At 40.0% G+C, this 21,897-nt stretch overlaps 1 protein-coding gene across 1 annotated transcript; it reads right to left on the bottom strand.

Moving 5' to 3' along the window:
* Positions 1–411: 411 nt before the first annotated feature.
* On the bottom strand, positions 412–19,153 carry LOC306972450 (golgin subfamily A member 7-like). The gene is made up of 6 exons (XM_079569059.1): positions 19,090–19,153; positions 17,962–18,087; positions 11,222–11,374; positions 11,007–11,108; positions 7,939–7,992; positions 412–989 (listed from the first exon to the last, which is right to left on the bottom strand). Exons 1-5 carry the CDS (start codon positions 19,096–19,098, stop codon positions 7,951–7,953), a joined length of 432 nt encoding a protein of 143 aa, XP_079425185.1. The 5' UTR covers positions 19,099–19,153; the 3' UTR covers positions 412–989; positions 7,939–7,950.
* Positions 19,154–21,897: the final 2,744 nt, after the last annotated feature.

The raw sequence follows: 21,897 nt of genomic DNA, 5'->3' as shown, positions 1-21,897 counted from the left end.
AATGTAATCCGTGAGTGAGTGGTGGTGGTCGGAGGGGCCGATGGCGCAGACTGGTTGCCTCGCTTCCGTCAGTCTACCCCAGGGCAGCTGTGGCTACAATAGTAGCTTACCACAACAGAGTATGGAGTGAATGAATAGTGCAATGTAAAGCGTCTTTGAGTGTCCAGAAAAGCGCTGTATAAAACCGATGCATTAAAATTATTATTAAAATGAGCCCTCCCACAACTTCCTAGGCCTAAGGGGAGCTGCTAAGGGGAGCTGGTCCCTGAATAAATTAGACCAACTTGCCGAGTAAAGCGCCCTCTGCTGTCACAGTTTAACGCTGACAAAAACATGGGCATTGGCCTTAGAAAATCCCATATCGGTCGACCTCTAATTTAAAGATCAAAAATAGTTGATCTGATATGTCTCCTTCAAAACTGGCTGTCGAAGCTTTGCAAGGTTTAAAAACAAAGAATAATCCTCACCTCGTTATCTTTTTGATGCCTTCATTCAATCTTTAGAGTGGATGTTGAAGTTGAATTGACGCAAGGTGACATAACACACACATTTTGAGTAAGTAGCCATGTGCTCTTGGCCTTAAACTCTTTTGACAAGCCTCGCGGTCGTTTTTATGCACACCCCTGTGTTATCGGGACTGGTCCTCGGTATCGGCAACGACACAGAACCTAAACATTAGGTCGAACTGATAATAAATGAAAACTGGTATCGGAACAACTCCAGTTTTGTGCAGCTCATGACCCGCATTAGCAAGTCGTGACGTTATAGCTGACCGGTGTATAAAGTGTTAGTATGGATGGACTCATCTTTACTCCACTGGCAAAAGCAAAGTGTTGGTGTAAAATACTGTCATTGGGGTCATGCAGAAGGTAGTCTGGGTTACAGTATAAATAGATTGTAGATACGCAGCTTGTGCAGAGCCGATGTCGTCTTTTGAGCAGGTTCATGGTCTTCAACAGACGGTACACGACAGAGATGGACTTCGGCAACTACAAAACAAAACATTTAATCATTTTATGTGATCCAGATACAAAGAGAATGTTACAATTTCGAGAAACAAGTCTGGGAATTCTTTTGCTGTATGGCATTGATTTCGGGCAGTAAAGACGTCCGAGTTTTGGACGGCACACTTTTCTTTTGGCGGCGTTTGTGAATCAGACAAAGAGCAGATCTCCAGTTGTATTCTCTTATTAATAAACTTCGACCCGGGATGCTCCAGTGAGTCTAGACTGTTCCCAACCCGAGCCAACAGCACCTCATCAAAAAGCCAGGGAGCAGTTTTTGAAAGCAGTTTATCTGATGAGTAACGGGATACTTGCATGGCAGTGGATTTCATCAAAGGATTATTGGAAATGTTGGTTTATGCATCGTTGGCAAAGGTGGTTAGTTCTCTGTTATATTTACTCTACTATCTGACTGTACAGTTTATTCTGTCAGCGAAGGCCAAAATGTTTTAATAAATCACTGGTGTTGCAAGTATGACAGTGTTCGGGTGTTCTCCCTTTGTTTTATGTTCGGTCAGCTCATTGCGCTCCTCTCCGATGCAAATGTCCCAGTTAAAGATGTGCAATGTACACTTCTATTAAGATTTATGGCGTATTCTTTGTAATTCTCACCTTTTATATCAGCCCTCCTACATCAACTTTAAACATAAATCTTACAAGTTAATATAAAAATTGCTGATTGGAAGATATGCAAATTTAAATTTCAAATTTATCTCCAATGTCATGAAAGGTGAACAACTTTGTTTCAAATGGGGGGCGGAGTAAAGGGAAAAAAAGGGAAAACTAAATGAGGGTGTAGCATTGGGGAAGGCATTGAGGTGAAAAAATGGGTGAGACTTGGACAAATTAGTTTTTTCCCTGCCCTTTTGTAGTCTGGACAACTATCTGAACGGGGGCCGAGACATTTTATTTATAATTTACTACTAAACGCATGTTACAAACATCATGCGCACTGTGCAGTAGGGATGGGCGATACCACATTTTTTGGAATCGATACGATACCGATACTTTTGGCTTTGTGACCATGTCTGTGAAAGGCGCTATATAAATAAAGATCATCTTCTTCTTCTTTTTTTTCGATACCGATACTGGTCATTTCATATGGGTGAATGTATTTCAATCAATATACATTTCTAAAACTGGTTGTTTTGTATAATTAATTGGTCAATTCAAATTATATTACTTTAACTGGTTAATTAAACAATGTTAATGTGAAATTAAATACATAAACAACATTTAAAATTAATACTTAAATGACAAATAGAACCTAAACCAGAATGATATGACTGGCTCAGTTCAATCCTTTGCTGTTGTGACTGTTTTGGCTCAGAACAAAGAAATAAATCATCCTTTTGTGTTGATAATCGCTGCCCCGCCTTTATTTTACATATGCAAATTAGTATAGATACTTTTTGCCCAATATCGATACGTAAAAAGTAGCTGTTTGGTATCAATATATCGATACTTTGGTATCGATCCGTCCATCCCTACTGTGCAGCTGTCGGGCTCGGGTTCAGGTCGCTTCAGTGTCTATGTTGCTCTGAGCAGGTGAGACGGGAGCAGACGAAAGGAAAACTGAGCAGACGAATAGTCGCCCCGCCCCCAAACAGTGAGTCAGATTGATGTGAATCCTCCTTTAGATTTTTGCAGATTTCTGTTTGATAAACATATCACTTCAACATCATTATCAAGAAACCCCTCACAAATATTGCGATATTATTTTTTGCATTGACTTTTTTTCTTCTTTTTGAGTTAAATATACAGATGTTACGCTTACCTCAGTAAATACACATCGTAGCACATTTGAAAAGATACATTTACAAAATAACAGCTCTAAATTTTCCCCACACGTTTGGTTTGGTGCCTGATTTTCTTTGTGAAGAACCATTACTGTTGCACATAATTTAACGTCTTTGTGTTGGCACTCTAACACCAGTTATTGGGCCAACAACTTCTAATCAGAGAGAAGTTTCTGAAAACGCGTCAATACTACAAGTCTAAACATACCATATGCAGAGTTGGGAAGGAGCCTAATAGCTTTGCATTGTGTATCATTGCACATCATTTAACATTCCCTCCTTTTGGCTTTCTATTATAGGTTATAGAGCCAACGACATCTAATCAGGCTGCAGTATTTGGAGAAAAGTGATGATATTTCAATAACAAGGGTCTAAATGTGCCCCTATGCGTTGCTGGTGAGATGCCCGAGAGCTTTACGTCGTGATTGAAACGCCATCATTGCACTTCATTACCATTGTGCTCCTTGGCCTTGTAAGTCATATCCGTTACTCTCCAACATAAACACAGCTTCGATCGGGACGGCGGGCCAGATCGCTGTGGACACCGGGGATCGACTGTGAGCTGTTAGCGTGAAACCGGAGGAGAGAAAGCCAAGGCCGTGATGGAGAGTGTGAGATTTTCTATTCGTGATATCACATAAAACTACAAGTGTGCACAAGTCGATAGTAACCTTGTGACAATCACTTTAATATTGATCCGTTTCCACTTCCATTCGTCACGCATAAAAAACTTGAGAAATGCATGCATTCTTGTATTGGTTTAGCAACAGTTAGGGGCGCACAATTTGGGGGAAAGTATTTGACTTTTGCGGGTCACTTGAGACCAGTTTGATTAGGGGAGCCCGCCACCTGCTGGTTTGCATTTGAAGCGCCTTTTAGGGGGAAAAACGCTCCAGTTCGCTTTGTAATAATCAAGCAGCAAGCACTGAGGGCGTCATTTATGCCAGTTAATGCAGAGCAAGAACTACTTCCTGTTGTACGCTAAGGTTATTGGTTATCCGCCTCTCTGCCCCTCTATATGATATTTTAACAACTCTTCATCGAGTCCAAGGAGTTAGGCGCTTTCTAAATACTTCCAAACAATAGATGCATCAATTTTATCCTTGGAGCAAGTGCGGAAAACAGGAATCAGCTGTGTTGCTTTGTTTTAATAGTCATAGTAGCTCAACATTAAAGTGGACATGTCATGCATAGCCTACGGAGCTTAAGTTTAGACTTAAAAACCTTATGTTGGGAGCCTCAACTGATGTTTTTTACATTTTATTATTTGAAAATATGTCTCTGTAAGAATTAAATAGTGCAATGAAATGCACGCAAAAGAGCTGGTGAAAATCTTGACTCCTCCTGCTGGCAGCTATAGGAATAATTTTCTTAAAAAAGAACTTCCAGGTTGGATACGGTGTGTGAGCAGCTCCAGCAGTGCGTGATAAACACACTTTGAGCACAGACTGGCTCGATAATGTTAGATTATGGGCTTTAAAAATGTGGAGGACATTTTTGGGGTTTGAATAATGACGCGAGTGCAATCAGGAAGTACAGAACGAGGCGCTGACACCGTAGAAGAAGAAACAGCTACATTCGACAGCTTTGTCCGAGGATGAACTCAAAACTGCGTGAATGTTCTAAAATACTACCCCAGGTCTGTCTTTGACTAGGGAACAACATTGAAACACAGTCTAAACCTCCAGAAAGTCCATTTTGCATGACATTCTACTTTAAGCTGCCATTCTCACAGAAAACGCCAGTGTTCATTTTGTCGACTAAATTATTACATCATAATTTTTGTCAAATTGATTTTTTGCTGACAAAAATTAGGCTAAAACTAAATTAAAAGTTGTTTATGAGACTAAAACTATGACTAAAACGCCCAGATGATTTCACCAAACAAATTTATGAGTAAATAAAAATGAAAAGAGGAGACTAAAATCATCCAAATGTCCAATGACAGTTTAAAACTCGCATAATTTAAATTCACCGCCAAAGGAACAGGTCAGTGCTTTGTCCATGCGGAGAACCAACATGAAGCAGAGGACCACCATTAAATAAGATTATAATAAATATTGTAAATGCAAATGAATATCAGATTCAGTCGACTAAAACAAGAAGGGAATTATTTGACTGAATCTTGACTAAAACTAAATTAAAATACATTCTTAAAATTAACAGACGCCCAAACAGGTCAGCGCTCGGTTAAATATGACAAATGTTATGCTTTTAGCCTTGTGGAATTTGCTCGAGAGAGAATTCTTCTTATCTAATCATCAAGTAGTTGCGTCTCTTTGCCCACCCCCTAAAACTGGTTCAACAAGCAAACTGCTCCGACTTGGTCTTGGCCTTTTTACATGGAGCGGTTCAGTTTTGGCAGTCGAAACACTCACAATCCCTGTTCCGCTCCTGTAGGTTGTGGGTCAAGCGTTACCTAATTAAGTGCAGCCGCTATGATTTGCAGTTTACAATCGTGTGTCCTTTCAACGACAGTATTTCAACATAGGTTTGCTACGAGCTGATATTTCCAGGCCTTATCAGACGTCGGGGAAGGAAAGTGAACTGTGAGCCGAGTGCTTGTGATGGGCCTGTCCTTGGTTTGGTTCGTTGTGAGTGTGGTCTCTGCGCAGCTGATCCAGACTCCAAACCTGGGCCAAGAGCGAGGACTGGCTTTGCTCAGGACTGAAGAAAAATGAGCCACTGAAAGAACAGAGCGGTCCACCAAGATCCTCACTTTAGTCAAGATAAAGTGAGTACGAGTTCTGACCCGGCTCATAATGAACTGTGATCCGGGAGCATTCGGGATTTGAGGAGGAATTTATAAATACATTTTATTTAATTATTAACTGATTCATGATGGTCAGAGGAACCATAAACTACACTTGCACCAACTTTTCAGTCAGCCTGCCCCAGGCTGCGAGAATGCTGAGTGAAGGAACAAGGCAAGATGTTGCTTAACAGTGTTGAGTGTTTTAATACTGCTGTGAATTCAACAATGCATTATTACTTTATTATAAAAGGACCAGATGTTTTTTTGGAAGTGGAAAATCGATTTTGTCCTTCAGTGTATTGTAAAAGCAGACATTTGTGGAAAAAGGACTTGGGTGTGCTATAAAAGTTTTTAAATCGTGAACTAGCAGCTTGTTGCTTTTTGAATTACCGTAATGTTCGGACTATTGAGCGCACCTGAATATACAGTACAGGTCAAAAGTTTGGAAACACTTTTTATGTCTTGGCTTTTCTTTTTTTTCAGCATTATTAATTAACACACTACGATTCTCATTGAAGGCGATAAACTATGAATGAACACATGGGATTAAGAAGGAAACAAAAACAAATATGTTTTATATTCTAAATTATTTCAAATTGCCGCCCTTTATTCTTGGCCTTTTCTCCATGAGCTTCATAAGGTCGTCTTCTGAGATAGTTTCTAACATGTTTGAGAAGTCAAAACCATTTCTGTGACGACATCGTGAAGCTAACTGAGAAAATGTCAAAGTAAAGCAGTGATCAAAGCGAGAGGCAGTCACTTGGAACAATTATGTCAAGGGTTTTTTTATGTTTAAAACACAATGGCGTATGTGTTCTCTCATAAATGAACGGCTTCAGAGAGAATCTACCATGGAAATAGAATACATTAAAAAAGTGTTTCCAAACCTTTGACCCGTACTGTAGGTCACAATTGTCACTAAGCCACCGGTAATGCAGGACGTTTGGTGTGCTGTCAAATTGTCCAGAGAAACGGTGGCCAACAGGTACATTTACTTTTATAAACTTTAGCTGGATCTGTGGTGAATCATTCGAGGCAGACTTTCGGTGCATTTAATCCATGCTTTTGCTTCTCCCTAAAGGAACAGGCCACCGTGTTTACATACTTCAAATATGTTCATACCTGAGCTTAGACGAATTGATGCGTACCTGTCTGGTCTTTGTGCGTGCCCTCAGTCACGCAAAACGACCAAAGATATTGTTAGCATTTGGCCTCTCCCAATGTATTCCTATGGCTCCAAACAGGGGTGAAGTTAGAAGCGATCGCGCTCTTCCACGGGCACGCACACAGCCCGGACAGGTACGCATCAACTCGTCTAAGCTCAGGTAAGAACACATCTCAGTATGGAAAAACAGTATGGACAGGTGTCCTGTTCCTTTAATATTTCAGCTGTGAGAAAATTAATTGCATTTATTTTGCACCCGAAGCCACGCTACAGGTGCAGGAGGGCGTCCTGTGTGCAGCTGACATTGCAGACAGAGATAAAGCCTGAGATATTGTGCAGATGAGTGGGCTTCGTCCAAACATGCACCCACTCACTTGAATTAAAGCACTTGTATGATCATAATACATTCAGTCTGACCATAAAAATCTATGAATAAGCTGCACTCTTTAAAGGCTGCAGGGTTCAACGTGTGTGAAAAAAGTGGTGGTTTATAGTCCGGAAATTACGGTAATAGGAATGCATAAAAATGCACTAGGAAAGTTAGCAATGAGTCTGGATCACAACTAACAATTACAAATGTACTTTCTCCCACTTTTCCCCTTTGTTTAATGTGGAAAACTAGTGCAACCGGAGGAAACCAGTGAGAATAAGTGAACGGAAAGGCCCCACAAGATCCAGGATTGAATTAGGCCCGTATCAACTTGTAGAGAAGCAGTCGCGATGCGCCCTGACCAACCATAACTTCTTCAGGTACATCGAGGTGTGTTCCTGTGTAAGACTGGCCCACGGCCCGCAGTCGCAGTACTTTGAGTTATAATGATCAGCTTGTTGTATTCTCTGGGCCCATCTCCAGCTCCTCTTCTCTCAACAGATACTTATAAAACTCTGTTAACACATTCCAGACCGGGACAGACTGTGTGCGGCTCCTGATGAATTTAAACATGGACCTCGCCGCTGTGAGGAGCCCCCGTGTCCGTCGATGAGGGACTGTGGGATGCTGCTCCCGCCAAATACAACAACTCACTTTGGTGCAGAATTTAGGAACGTTACTGCTCTGCTTCTGGGGGACTCCAGTGTTGAATAATCATTCTTTTCACTCCACACGTACAAGAAAAGGCTGTTTGAAATTTTGTCAAGTCAGCATACGTTTGGAATTTGCTGTGCCGGCGTCTTTACGACCATAAATATAACGGTGACACAAAGTTGAGGCTTTACCTTTGGCAGCTTTTATCTCGTCAGGCTTCGGTCTTCAAAAATGGTGACCTCAATCTGGAAACATTTTGTCAAGGCTAGTACACATTTGGAGAACATAAACTTATCATTCATCCAAGAATAATATCCTCCTGGGTTCCATTTCCGAACCGTGTGGGGCATTCTTTGCGCGGGCTTTGCATGTTCTTCCAGTGTCTGCGCAGGATTTCCCCCAAAAAACTAAAAATGCATTGTACGATAACCCCCCAGTTAGGGCAGAGGTGGGAATACTACGGCCCGGGGACTAAATGTATCCCTTCTCTAGTTTGTTGCTTTTTTTTATGTGTTAAAGCAGTACTAAGTAAGTAGTTGTTTACCTGAATAAATCCTTTCCGTAGTCCCTCAGGAGGTAATACAAGTGTTGATGGGATGATTGCGGGGTCTTTCATCTCCCCCTGGTGTCTTTGGCCAGAAAACCACAATTGCAACTTTCCTGCCTCCAGGTCGGAGCCACCAATACTCATTAATGGAATCACAAAGAAGAAGCTAACAGGCTAACGGGCAAAGCTAACTGCGGGCTAGCGCCGCTTAAACAGTTTTTACAGCCAAGTTTGAGTGAAAAAAATTATCTCCATTGTGTAACTGGATGTACAATATCCCTCTCTCCCTTTATCTTTTCTGTCAGCGTAGTATTTACTCTCACGGACAATTAATGAGTAAAAAAACATCACCTGCAGTGGCACTTATGGCCTCTAGGGGCATGAGCTACTTAGTATTGCTTTAAGGCTTGGACAGTATATTTGCCTCCAATACGTTTGCCCAAAACCTGAGCTCGGGACCAAGATCCTGACTGAGATTTAGTATTGTAAATTGAGTACGCTTGTTTTTCAATTCCAATTTTTCTCCAGGAGAACTGGTCTGACCGCTCGTGTTTCTGAATTCTGGGTGTGCGGGGATAAAGCTTTCTTTGGCACAAAAACTTTCATTATTAATTCAGTATTTATTAACTGAAAAATGCATGTTATTTGCCTCTCCCGCTGCTGCACCTCAGAGCTAAGGTTGCAAATGGGCTGAAAATTCCCGATAAATTTCCGGAAACGTTCAATGTGAACTTAGAAATGATCAAAAATGCTTAAAAAACCATATTTTTGCATTTTTTGTTGACTATTAGCTAGTTGTTAACTATTAGCTACACATTATCTTTTTGAACCATGAAACGTGCAATTCAAACAATGTTGTAAAACTGCACTAACATATTTGTGAGATGAAACAAACATGAAATGAGTCAATATCCAAAAGCTCTTTACATTGACCACAATCTAAAACACTGTCCTGTTCAGAACCTGATGTCAGACACAGTCAAGGTGTTTTCATTGAGACTTTTCATCTCTGCTGAGACAAATATTTCAGTGTAAAACCATAAAATCCAACATTTATGCAGTAAAGAAGCAACCTTCAGGTGTGTTAATTCCCCGTGTATCTATTAATTCCCATAAATTCCTTTGGAAAATTTTGCAACCCTAATCAGAGCCACGGCAGTTTCACTTTTAGCCAAAGTGGATTAAAACTGAAAAATGTTGTCGCAGAAACAGAAGTTTGATTATTGAGGCACAAAAATATGACAAGAAATAAATGATATATTTAGCACCATTTTATGACTAACTCTAAAGCTTAAGAATGACAATAATCCTTTGCTTCAAAAGAACTAAACCATGTCTTAAACAAAACACACGTTGCAATAAACATGAGACACAATGAAATACTATATTCTTTTGTAAAAAAATAAAATAAAATAAAATACAATAAAGTAAAAGTAAGAAAAGATGTACAGATGGTGAAGATACAAGCCCACGGTCAGGCCCATAAATATCGGGACATTGACTCAATTCTCATATTTTTGGTTCTATAAACCACCAAAAAAGGTTTGAAATGAAACAACCGAGATGTGCTTAAACTCCAGACTTTCATCTTTAATTTGAGGTCCTTTAAAAAGCGGGAGGCACACATACAAACGGTTGTAATTCCTACACCGTTCATCTGATTTAGATGTAAATACCCTCAAATTAAAGCTGAAAGTCTGCAGTTTAAGCACATCTTGGGTGTTTCATTTCAAATCTTTTGTGGGAGCCAAAAAGATGACAACTGAATCGATGTCCCAATATGTATGGACCTGACTGTATCATCCCAGGGCTAAAAAGGACATAGGAGTTGGACAATTCTAAATCCCTCGTCACTCATATTAATGTAAAAAGTGTCGTCACTCACTGCCCCTGACCTTTTCAAACCCCTTCAGCATCAATGAACAATGGGTCAAAATACAGCAAAGACATTTTCTTATGGGGGCAATAAAGTCTACCCTAACCTTGATAAAACCTTGAATTTCATCACACTTTTACTGGAAAAGTCCCTCATTAAAATTTAATATGAAGCCTTATTGCTAAGCCTATTCATGCTCTCAATACATTGGTCCAAATCCAGTGTGGTCCTGACTACCACATTACGCTATTGCTAACCCCCTCGTACCGACAACTTCCCCCCGCGTTTTGGCACACGTCACCTCGGCACGCCGGCCGACGCGCTGGAGAGGTATCGCAGATCGCTATAAAATTAAATCATAGCCGAGAATTGGAGACCAAAGCGGCAGCCTGCTAACAATTTCAGCCCGATTCGGTCGGGCCTCAAATCTCCTGCGTGGATTAATTGGGACGTTGACTCAGCCCGCAGTCGAACAGCCATCCAGCGGCAGCCAGGAAGAGGAGGGCCGGCTGATTTCATGCAGATGCTATGGATTACATACGCACTTTTATCTGGAGCTTTTATAAGGCGGCCCTACACGGAGGCAAAGTGGATTTCTGGTAAACGGCTAAAATAAATGGGTTCGGTGGAGAAAAATGGCAGTTTGGGAGCTGAGTGAAGAGTGGCGCTAGTGTCGGCTCCCTTGACCCAAACGAGAACAGACTAAGGGTGCAACAAAGCGCCGAGTCGAGCACCGAGCCACTTCCGAGTGTCTGCGTACATTGGTGTATGAGTGAGAGTGTGACTGGGAAAGCGCTTTGTAAGCTGAGACCATTTACCGAATATAAAAAGGATACGACTCGGAGTCCTCTCTCGATGGGGTCGGTGAGGAGCAGACCTCGCGGGGCGTAGATTTTGTCGTTCTGCTCCTGGATGAACTTGGCGATTTTCTTTAAAACCTGCAACGCACAAAATCAATTCTGTCATTTGCTATTCAGACACAAATGTTAATTTACTTTTCCAATTTCCATTTGAAGTTTGAGGGATGGATGAAACTTGCAGGGGGAATCACCTTCTCGTAGTGCGTCTCCATGCACAGGAAGACGGCGTACGCTGTGAGGCAGGCCAGACATCCCTCGATAAAAGACTGGCTCCCGATTTTCTCTGCTTCGGCGTAGAGGTTGTTCAGCGTCCTCACCGTCTCCTCGAACTGCTGCTTATCAATCTGTGAGACACACAACAAGGTCCAAACATCAAGACACTGATATGTGGGCTTCCTCTGACGGGACTGATGGGACATTTGGGAATGGGATCCATCTTTTTGTGACGCTTTAAAAGTGGATTCTTCCTGCACATTTACCTCAGCTTAGAAAAAGTCAATTTCGAAAATTCAAATGATGTCAATGTAAAGAAAAGACGGTATGAGAGAGAAGTGCTGTCGTGGGAATGACAGTAAAGAAATAGCGAAAACTCCAAACAACTGTTTGCTCATCAGCTTTTTTAACAGCTCACCACAGTGACGTTTTGGGGCGAAAGGCCCTTTTTTCAGGACCCCCTTCGTCTGAATAAGGGCCTTTCGCTCCCAAAACGTCATTGTGGCGAGCTATTAAAAAAGCTGATGAGCAAACAGTTTTTGCCATTTCTTTACTAGCATCACATTTTGATCCAGCACACTGGCTAAGGACTGTGTGTGTGTCTTCACCTATAAACTGTCTGTCGTGGGAATGGCCCACAGCTAAATGTAAATCCTACTCCAGTTATGTTTTTTATAAGCAAACTCCCATCAAAAGTTTGGAAACGCTTCTTTATGTATTTGGCTTTTTTTTAAATTGAAGACATTTAACATTGTAGATTCTGACTGAAGACATTCATTTAGGAATGGACACATCGGAATCATGCTTGAACAAAAAAAGTTGAAATAAATTCTTCAAAAATAGCTTGGATTACCGCTTTGACATTTTCTAAACGTGTTTCACAATGTCGTCACCAGGAACGGTTTTGGTTTCACAGACTGTTAAACCAAGTGGCTGCTTTATGAAGCTCATTGACAAAATGCCAAAAATAAAGAGTAGCAATTTGGAAGAATTTAAAACGTATTTTGAGTTCTTTCATCCTTTTGTGTCTCCTATATCAGGGGTTCCCATACTTTTCAGGCTGTGACCCCCAAAATCACTCCACCAACATCTCAGGACCCCCATCTCGACATTGAAATTAGTATTTATAATAATTTAAGGCGCAAAACATTTAAAATCTGGTTTCTTTGGATACTGTAATTTGATGTTTGGCTTAATTTCACTAAAATATGCAGTTTTCAATAAAAAATACAGCAAATTCAATCAGAAATGTAAAAAAATCATTGCGTCAAAATTGTTTCGCAACCTCGGTGTCCCGCCCACATGTTCTTTCATAGTTATAATGTCGTCAATGAGAATCATTTATATATAGTGTTGAAAATAAGGAAAAGCCAATCCATAAAAAGTGCAACAGTCCAACATTTAGTGATTTCTCCTGTTTTTTACGACTTTCCTAAAGACCAGAAAATGTGACAACTATACGCTTTTATTGTTTTAAGTTTGGACACGTCTTTGAACTGGAGTTGTATAAATGTGAACAGGTTTCTGGCTCGAAGCGGGCCACGGGAACAGTGTGAAATTGTGGCAGATGTTTGATGGACGTGAGCTGGATTCAGGGGCTGCACTGATGGAGCTGACGATGTTTTTCTTTTTAGGTCGATGTCCAAAACGGCCGCTCAAATCTGTCGGTGAAACACTTTAGACAATCGCCTGTTCTCTGAAAGAATGCACGCACGAGATCAAAATCAACTTTTAAAAATCCAGTTTAAAATCCAGTCGTTTTGGTCAAAGGAAACTTTTAAAAGATGGAAAAATCTAATAATTAAATAATAATATATATTTTTATTTTGACAAGTGTTGCAATTGCAGGAGAGGGGTTGTGCGTTCCCTGGTATTGTGTGATAATGTCAAACACATAAAATATATAGAAAACACAGCTCAACACGAGCAGCCTTAGTGACGCTGTGATAAGCATTTTTACTTAAAGGCAGTATACCTGACAATATTGTAAACTCAGACACAAACACATTGCATCTTATTATGGAACTATTTTATGGACTTGTAGGTGAGTTTTCTGGCATTTCTGTGACAGTGACCCTGAAAAGTGACCCTGTAAATTGTGAAAAATGCCGATAAACAGACCCTGTGCCACAAATGTGTTAGAAAAGTTCAGAAGTTTGGACACAACTAACATTATGATTTTGTGGCTTCCCCTTTCAAGCATTTCTTGATTCTGTCGGATCTTAGGTGGAGCTTTTTTGGGGAAAAAAGGAGTTGTTGCCACCAGAGAAGACTCAAAGATTACTCCAAGATGTGCGGCTCGGTCCAAATCATAGATTGCAAAAATTAATAGACATCGTCTGCTCACCCCTCCCCGTTTACTTTAATAACTACGTTCAAGCGGGAATCCATGTTGGATTTACAGACTCCTCCTACCCTGCGCCGACCCAGCATGTTCCTAAAAAGGGCAAAAGGCGAAATCTTCACTGCGACTCTCGCAGGGCATGTAGTTCGGTCCTAACCGTGCCCCGCCTTTAGCTCTGATGCTAAGGCCTGTCAATCAAAGTCAGGCCCTCGTTAATATACAAGAATTCTAAAGTAAGTAAGTAAGTGCTTTATTGTCATTGTGCAAGCGTACAATGAAACTATGCTTAGGTGTCAGTCCTGAGCTGCTGCCACTGTGTGTCAGCCTGACCAGCATGACCTTGGAGGTCGGGGAAACTGTAGCACTCGGAAGAAACCTGGCTGGCTCCCTCTGTATCCTCTGATCCTCTGAAATGGTGCACCGCCTCCTGGGTTTGTCCCTATGTCAGAGCGTGGTGTCCTGCACTGGTCAGCTCCACCTCCTCCTTCCTCTTACGAAAGGTTTCTTTAATTGTGCCTAACCCAGCGTTATCACAGGCGCAATATATAGCTGTAGAAAGTTTAACATAATAAGACACCATAAAGTTGTTTAAAGTGTGTAAAGAGCAATGCTTTCTAGAGGAAAACTAGCTTTTTCTGCAGCCACTAGATGGAGGTATTGCAGCAATGGCGGCTAATGGCGGCCATTGATCGAAACACAACTTTGATGAGAGAACGACATTAAAACATTTTAGAAAGCTCGAAAAAGTTGATGTTGCATAATAATAATACCCCTTTAATCATCAACATAATGTAAAAACTAGGGCTGGGTACCGTTACATTATATTTCAATAATAGTACTTTAACGATACTTGGTTTATGATACCAATATCTGAGCGATATTTTTTCCATACCTGCACTAAAATAGTTGTCATCTTGAACCATAAAACAGAACAATAATGTTTATTTATTGCATAACAGGCATCCAAATTTGGTCTCTAAAGAGTAAAGATGTAATATCTTTTAATATAACATGTATATGTAATATACCTGCTTTCGATACTTTAATTATTTCAATACCAGTGGTACCTTTTAATTCCCAATACTATTGTTTGATGGTACCCAGCCTTAGTCAAACCAGACTTTAAAAAATGCAAAACCAGGACTAAAACAAAAATGGAGCAAAATTAGGAAAATCGTGAACATAAGCACATTTCTAGTGTGACATGTGTTTTTGTTTAAGGCTGTGTCACTAAGAAAATACTTCAACCTCAGTGATTTAGGGGAAATTGCAATTTAAAAAAAAAGTAGCTTCATAAAACCCCACAAATAAGGCCGTCTTTGCGATTTACTCCAATTATGATTTTGGTTGAAATGACATTAATCCCATCATTTTCAGGTCACAACATATAAATATAGAGCGATAATCTTGCTAGACTCCAGCGCGCTCGGTTTTATATGAGGTGATAAGTATCAGACACAGGTCATGGAGCGAGACACTGGCAGCCGAACGCCTTTCAGAACACACAGTGCTTTTCTCCAACGTTTCCTGGAACAAATCAAAGAATTTAAAGCGCCAAACGCGACCAAAAATAATAAATCTGCAGCCAGGGGATAATCGTCCGCGGAGCTCGGGATGTTCCAACATGAAAACCTTTGTAAAACAAGAATGTCGAGTGTAAAACAGGACCTGAGGGGCAGCGACGCGGGCCAGAGATTTCAATATAAAAGACAATAGTGTGAAAAGTCTCGGACGGTTTTTAGAATGGAAAGAAAAATAATCAAGTGAAAAGGTTAAGAAGTGAGCTTTGGGAACAGTTGTTGTATCCTTGGGAAAGACACACACATTATTATCTCACTCTTTGCTCGTCTGAGATTCCTTTTCCATGTTTGAGACGCGTATGACTTTTGTAAAGCTTTAACTAATCCAATGGGGAAGTGATAAAATTACCAGAGACTGCGTTAAAACGTGTGGTGTGTCTTTTACTGCCGCAGCCCTCTCAGACAGACTTTTATGTGGCTTTGGACGGCTTTAGTGTCACAGGCAGCTTTTAGAAAGGCTTTTAACGCACTTCTTACGAGGTTAGGGCAAAGTCGTATACAGCCCTGTGTTACCCAGGTCTGGGCGATAAGGACAAAAATTAATCTCTCAATATCTTTGAGGACTTTCTCGATAATGATGATGAAGCAGTATTTTTTGCAGACAAACAGAATCTTCATTGATTTGTTGCTCAAAAATATTATTGTCCAGATTGTCCAGACTACAAAACTACATTCTCCCCCATTATTTCCCTATTTCTCCCACTTTTTCCACAATTGCAGATGTTCCCCCGGTTTTTAAACTCTTAACTCCCGCCTTAACCGAGCACATTTTCTCCAAATCATCATTATCCAAATCTAATAGTTTCTTGACTGGAACTTACAGCCTCTAGGCAAGTGTAATGGCGAATTTGAAAGCTAAGACCGTCAAAACTGATTTTTTTTTCCCTGCGCTGTCGTCACTTTTTTGACATATTAATGGTTCTATTTTGTTACATTTTTGTCACCATTTTGTTGCTTTTCATCACTTTTTTGTCACGTGTTTGGTTTTGTCTTTTGATGCATTTCAATGCTCTTTTACGTCTCGTTTTTTTTGTCGCCATTTTGACACTTTTTTCAAGAAGCTTTTAGATTTGGTTGAAGTCAAACTATAGAAAAGGTGCTCGGTTAAGGCGGCGAACAATTTCCCCACTGTTTTTCCAACCCCAAAATAAGTAATCTTTTCCTGAAATAAGCACTTTTGGCCTTGATTTGAGAGTCTAATTTCAAGAAATGGTGTAAGATATTTACACTTAAAGCTGGAGTACCTGATGTTTGTTGTTGTTACAAAGACATTTATTTTTGCCACCACAGAGTATGTTGTAAAGGCAGCAAAAAAACAGACCTTGTTGTACTGACTTCACAGAAATTTTTATTAAGTGAACGAAGATAGAAGTAGAACCTAAATAAGTGCCATTTATTTTGGGGGTGGTCCCCCTTTCTTCACTTTGCCACCGCTCAAAGCTGCACACAGGCGTGAAACTTGCGGATTTAATTTGCTTGAACAATTATCAGGAGGGATTGTGAGAGCTAGAAATGAGTTTGGGCCAAAACTAAAAACTCCACAGTTTGAACAGGAAAAAAAGTACTCAGCTCTAAATTAAAGCAGTACTAAGTAACTCATACCGCTAGAGGCCAGAAGCGCTGCAGGTGTCGTAGCATGTTGTGTTTTTTTACTTAATTGTCCGTGAGAGTAAATACTACGCTGACAGAAAAGACAAAGGGAGAGAGGGATATTGTACATCCAACTACACAATGGAGATCATTTTTGTAACTCAAACTTGGCAGTAAATACTGTTTAAGTGGTGCTAGCCCGCAGTTAGCTTTGCCCGTTAGCTTCTTCTTCGTGATTCTATTAATGTGTATTGGTGGCTCCGACCCGTAGACAAGAGAGTTGCAATTGTGGTTTTCTGGCCAGAGACACCAGCGGGAGATGAGAGACCCCGCAATCATCCCATTAACACTTGCATTACCCCCAGAGGGACTACGAAAAGGATTTATTACGGTAAACAAGTTACTTAGTGCTACTTTAAGATCAAATAAATAACCGCATTCAAAACTAGATGAAAAATCTTACTACGATGACTTGAAATGATCTTAATTTGAGTGTAAATATCTTGCCCCAGACAGATTAGGGTCTCAAAATCAAGGACAACTTTACTATTTAAAAGGAAATGTCACTCATTTCAAGATTACTTTTTATACTATTATACCCCAATTTGTTTACATATTTTTTACTTAAATGTGTATTAGTAACATGTGCAATAACCCCTTTGCAAAACTACGTGCAATAATCTCTGTATCAGCGCTACTTTATACCCTGTACCAGCGTCACTTATTGACAACCTGCACTAGGACAGCAAACGTTGCACCTCGATATTCTACTTTTTATAATCTGTTCTAATTTTTATCCTATTTTTATTTATTCTTATCTCCTTATTGTTATAATTCCGCCCCCTATTTTTGCTTTTACCTCATTTTTTCTACTATTTAACTGCTTGCACATTTCCTGTCTGTTTTGCACACCCTGAGTGATCTTATTGAATGCCGATTGTAACAAGTGAATTTCTCCGTTGTGAGATCAATAAAAGATTGGATTATCTTATCTTATCGTATTACAAGTGGTGTGGATTTATCTTCATGATAAAAAAACTACAAAAAAATATATTAATTAATATTAAAGGCATCTTTAAAGAATTGTCTGCATCATTTTACAAAAGTGATGTGATGTTTAATCATTCCTGAAGATCTCAAAAAAGTACTTATTTTTTTATTTATAATTCTCTGCGGGCGGTGGACGCAGACACGGTGCACTCACCCGGGCCTCGAGGTCCGCCGGCAGCTTGGTCTGGAACTGGCACATGGTCCCCTGGGTGTAGTCTCTCTGGATAAACACTTTGGAGGCCACGGTGGCCTGCTGCCTCATGTCCTGCAGGCTGTGAGTCTTGACACAAACGCACAAACATTTCATCAGAGCAACATCACCACATCCAATCATTTGCTCCACAGAGAGACACACACAAAAAATTCAATAGAGTTCGGGAAATTCCACTGTTACCATGGAGATCCGCCATCTTTGCAGCTGTTTGCAGCATACATTTCCATTGACTAACATTAGCTAAAAGCAGTATAAAAAGTGGAGAAAAAAGCCATGGAACAACTCCATTAACTACTGAGTCACTGCTGGTAAATACACCTAACTCACTGTGGTGTCCAAGTGTTTTAATGTGAACAATAACTCCAGTGTTTTAACTTTTAAAGTCTCCATTAGTTTATTATTACTGCTAATCCCATAATGCTTAGCGATATGACATCACATTCCCGAACTCTATACAACTCTGCAATAGATTTCTGTGTTGTGTCTTTCCATATAATGTGCAAATATCTAGGCGTCATTTTTTGTGTGAAAATGTGAACTTCAGGGTGACACTGGATAAATCTGTGCTGCATTCACCAAATGTGAATTGTATCAGCACAATCACTCTTCTCCTTTCAAAGAAATACATTGCCAACCAATAACTAAGTGTTCACCAATAACTATATATTATCCATTTTATTTGCATTTGACTTAATCATTAAGTCATACTAGTGACTACACAACACGGTAAGGCATCGTCGCTTGCTTTTCTCGTTAGTTTGCGATTTGACGTATTTATCCGTCTCAATAGAAAACACACCGACATATATTTGAAAATATTCATCTTAATTCCTCTCTTTGTAAATAAAAGTCTCAAAAAACATGTATCAATCTGTCATCAAGGCAACAGATGATAGAACCTGTTAATGGACTAGCTTCGAAGCTAAGCCAGGGGTGTTTCTCTCGTTTAAAGGCTTTTTCTTCGTTTAACTAGAGACCAGTGGATGTTAAATGATAATAATGTGGGTCAAATAACCAAACGTTTCGACAACTAAGAAGAAAAATGGCAATTATTGCTCCAAACTGTACCTCTGCCATGGCGAAGCAGCTTCTGTTGTGTTAGCAGCCGTTAGCATGTGCACCGCGCAATGACGTCCGGGTAAAACCAGGGGCTCGGACCACAAAGGTTCCTCTGCGGGTTTGCATTGCATCGAAAGAAAATGGTTTGTTCTGCTAAATAAATGTACTAAAAAAAGTAGCCGAAACACAGACAGACATATAATTAATAATCAAATGTATTATTGAAGCGTGAATTATGTGTGTTATTCAATAACAGGCAAAGCTGCTGAAGCAAAACGCCCAAAGGTTCTTGTTTCTCTAATGAAATGAGATTAAAAACATGGATTGCTTTTATTTTTGTGGTAGAATGTTAGCAAACAATGTGTATTTATGGCATTCAGATGTTTTTGTTTCAAAACGCAGCCCAAGGACAACAATAAATCAAATTAGATTTAGTTTCCACTAACAATGAATCATTTGTAGCCAAGATGTCCTTTGCGAAAGGAAACTATGTCCAACAGCTGCAAAGGAAGAATGAGAGATTATATTACATGCAAAAGACTGCAGAATACTTCTCTTTTTATCATTTATCGATGTTTCATTTGCATCCAATTAGTAGCAGGCAATAAATGGTTTGTGTTGGGCTACTAAATGGCTGAAACATGTTTTAAAACTACATCTAAATCTATGTATTACGTAAGGATTAAACAACGAGGAGCCGTGCATTCGACGGTTATAATGCACGACGCGGAGTCAAGAACACCACGACGCGCAGCGGAGTGGTGTTACTCCGCGAAGTGCATTATAACCGTCGAATGCACGGCTCCGAGTTGTTTAATCCGCTTATACCATGGTCCCACAAACGTAACATTTATAATAAGTATAAGTTTCATTTACTAAACTCACTAATTATGCCAGACCACCGGGACTATTTTCTGTGGATTATTAGCCGGTCACTGAAGGCTCGTCTCAGAGCGAGTCATTCTCCGCAGCTTTTACGAGGATCTCAGTCAGGCGCAACCAAACAACATAAGCACACGCTGCATCGCCAGAATCACAACACAACAGGACTAACCGGGCACTTTTCCGTGGAAGTAAACACCGATGTGCGGCACTCGTGGGCAGGAGTTATTTCACTTTTACGCTGTTTAACCTGAAGCTAGCTAGCTAGCTCAACGAGCTCAACTGTTTATGGAAACAGCTGCGGTGGAGTCCGCCTACACCAGAGCCCCACGAACTGAAACTTTTATGATTGACTTTACTAATCCAGCCAAATATGTTTAAATGCTGGATTATTTCATGTACGCCTGAAAATCATGAATAGTGCCTTAACCGTTTTCAATAGAAATGGAAAGCTCATATTTTATTAACAGTAGCTAACCAAGCTGCTCACTCTCCTCTACTTCACATTTATCAAACATTTTGTTTTGGCCAAAAACGTTGAAATTAAACAAAATCCATCTCATACGTTCCTGTCAGTCACTAATTACGTGTTTATCTGATTCAGCTGTGTCATGCGTTGCTATGGCGATGCCCACAGGGGAGTGATATCCCAGTGATTTAACTACCGGACTACGTGTGCGGTTATACGAAAATAATGCACGCTTGTTAGCACCCACCAGCCAATCAGAATCGAGTATTCACCCAGACCATGGTATAAAGCTTGTGAATGCATGGCTGAGCTCTGGCAGCGGTGGATCCTCTGCTGTGTGAGGGTCAGGGGGAACTCCACTAATGAGCATGGCGTGGTTTAAACACACTACAAGACTAAAACCACAACAATAATGTAACCACGGGTCACTGGGACGGGAGTCTTTTGATGAACAACAACAAACCATGGAGTAGATAAAGTAGAGGCGGGTAGTACTCCGTTACATTTACTCTACTACATACCTGAGTAACATTTTGAAGAAATTGTACTGTGGTTTTATCATACGGTACTTTTTACTTCTATTTGAGTAAAATCAGACTGAAGTATCTGTACTCTTACGTGAGTCAAAATAATTAAACCTTTTCCACTGTGAGTAAATCTTTAAGTGGCAAATGCTCATGTTGATCTATAAAATGGATGTATAAAGTAATTTCGTTGCACGGGTGTACAATGACAAGCACCGCTCTGCTTACTGCTACATGGAAAATATTACAGCATAGGAATCCCCCAATTCAAACAAAATCTAGAGTCAGATATACAACAAGACAGGCAACTGCAGGTCGATTTCTCATATCAAGTTCCAAAATTATTCTTTTCAACAAACTGTGACCTTTAGAGCAATGAAAGAATGGAAAAAAACATTTAAGGAACAAATAAAGATGCTTTTGGGAGGGTCATACTTTATCTATGAAATAACATAATACATGTCAAAACTATGTCAACGTTAGTGTCTATGCTTGTGCAGAATGTACTGATGTTGATTGAAGATTTTGATGAGTTGATGTTTCTAGTATGGAGTGAATCCTGTAACTATTTTCAGATATGAAACAAAATGAACTGATGAAGGACTTTGTTTGAACAAAGATATATAATGTTTTGTCTGAAACATGTCTGTAATTTACATTGATCTCAAATGTTTTAATTTTAAAAAGGAGGACTCTAGGAAGACTAGCTGGCTCACGGGTACAGCTAATGGGGATCCTAATAAATAAACATATAAACTTAAGTTAATCTCATGCAACGTGTTCTTTTGAAGGATTTAGTTTTTCTGTGTTTTCATGCCATTTTCTTGGAATTTTAATTTTTTTGGGAAATATCACACAATTTTCTTCCGCACAGTTTAAGGAGTCATTGTAAATAAATCAGACTTTTTTCGCTCCAACAGTTACTCGGTACTCACAGTACTC

Source organism: Gobius niger (genome assembly GCF_951799975.1).
Source record: "Gobius niger genome assembly, chromosome: 1".
Taxonomy (NCBI): Eukaryota; Metazoa; Chordata; class Actinopteri; order Gobiiformes; family Gobiidae; genus Gobius; species Gobius niger.
The sequence above is the reverse complement of the archived record's forward strand: the minus strand, read 5'-3'. Positions and strand labels throughout refer to the sequence as shown.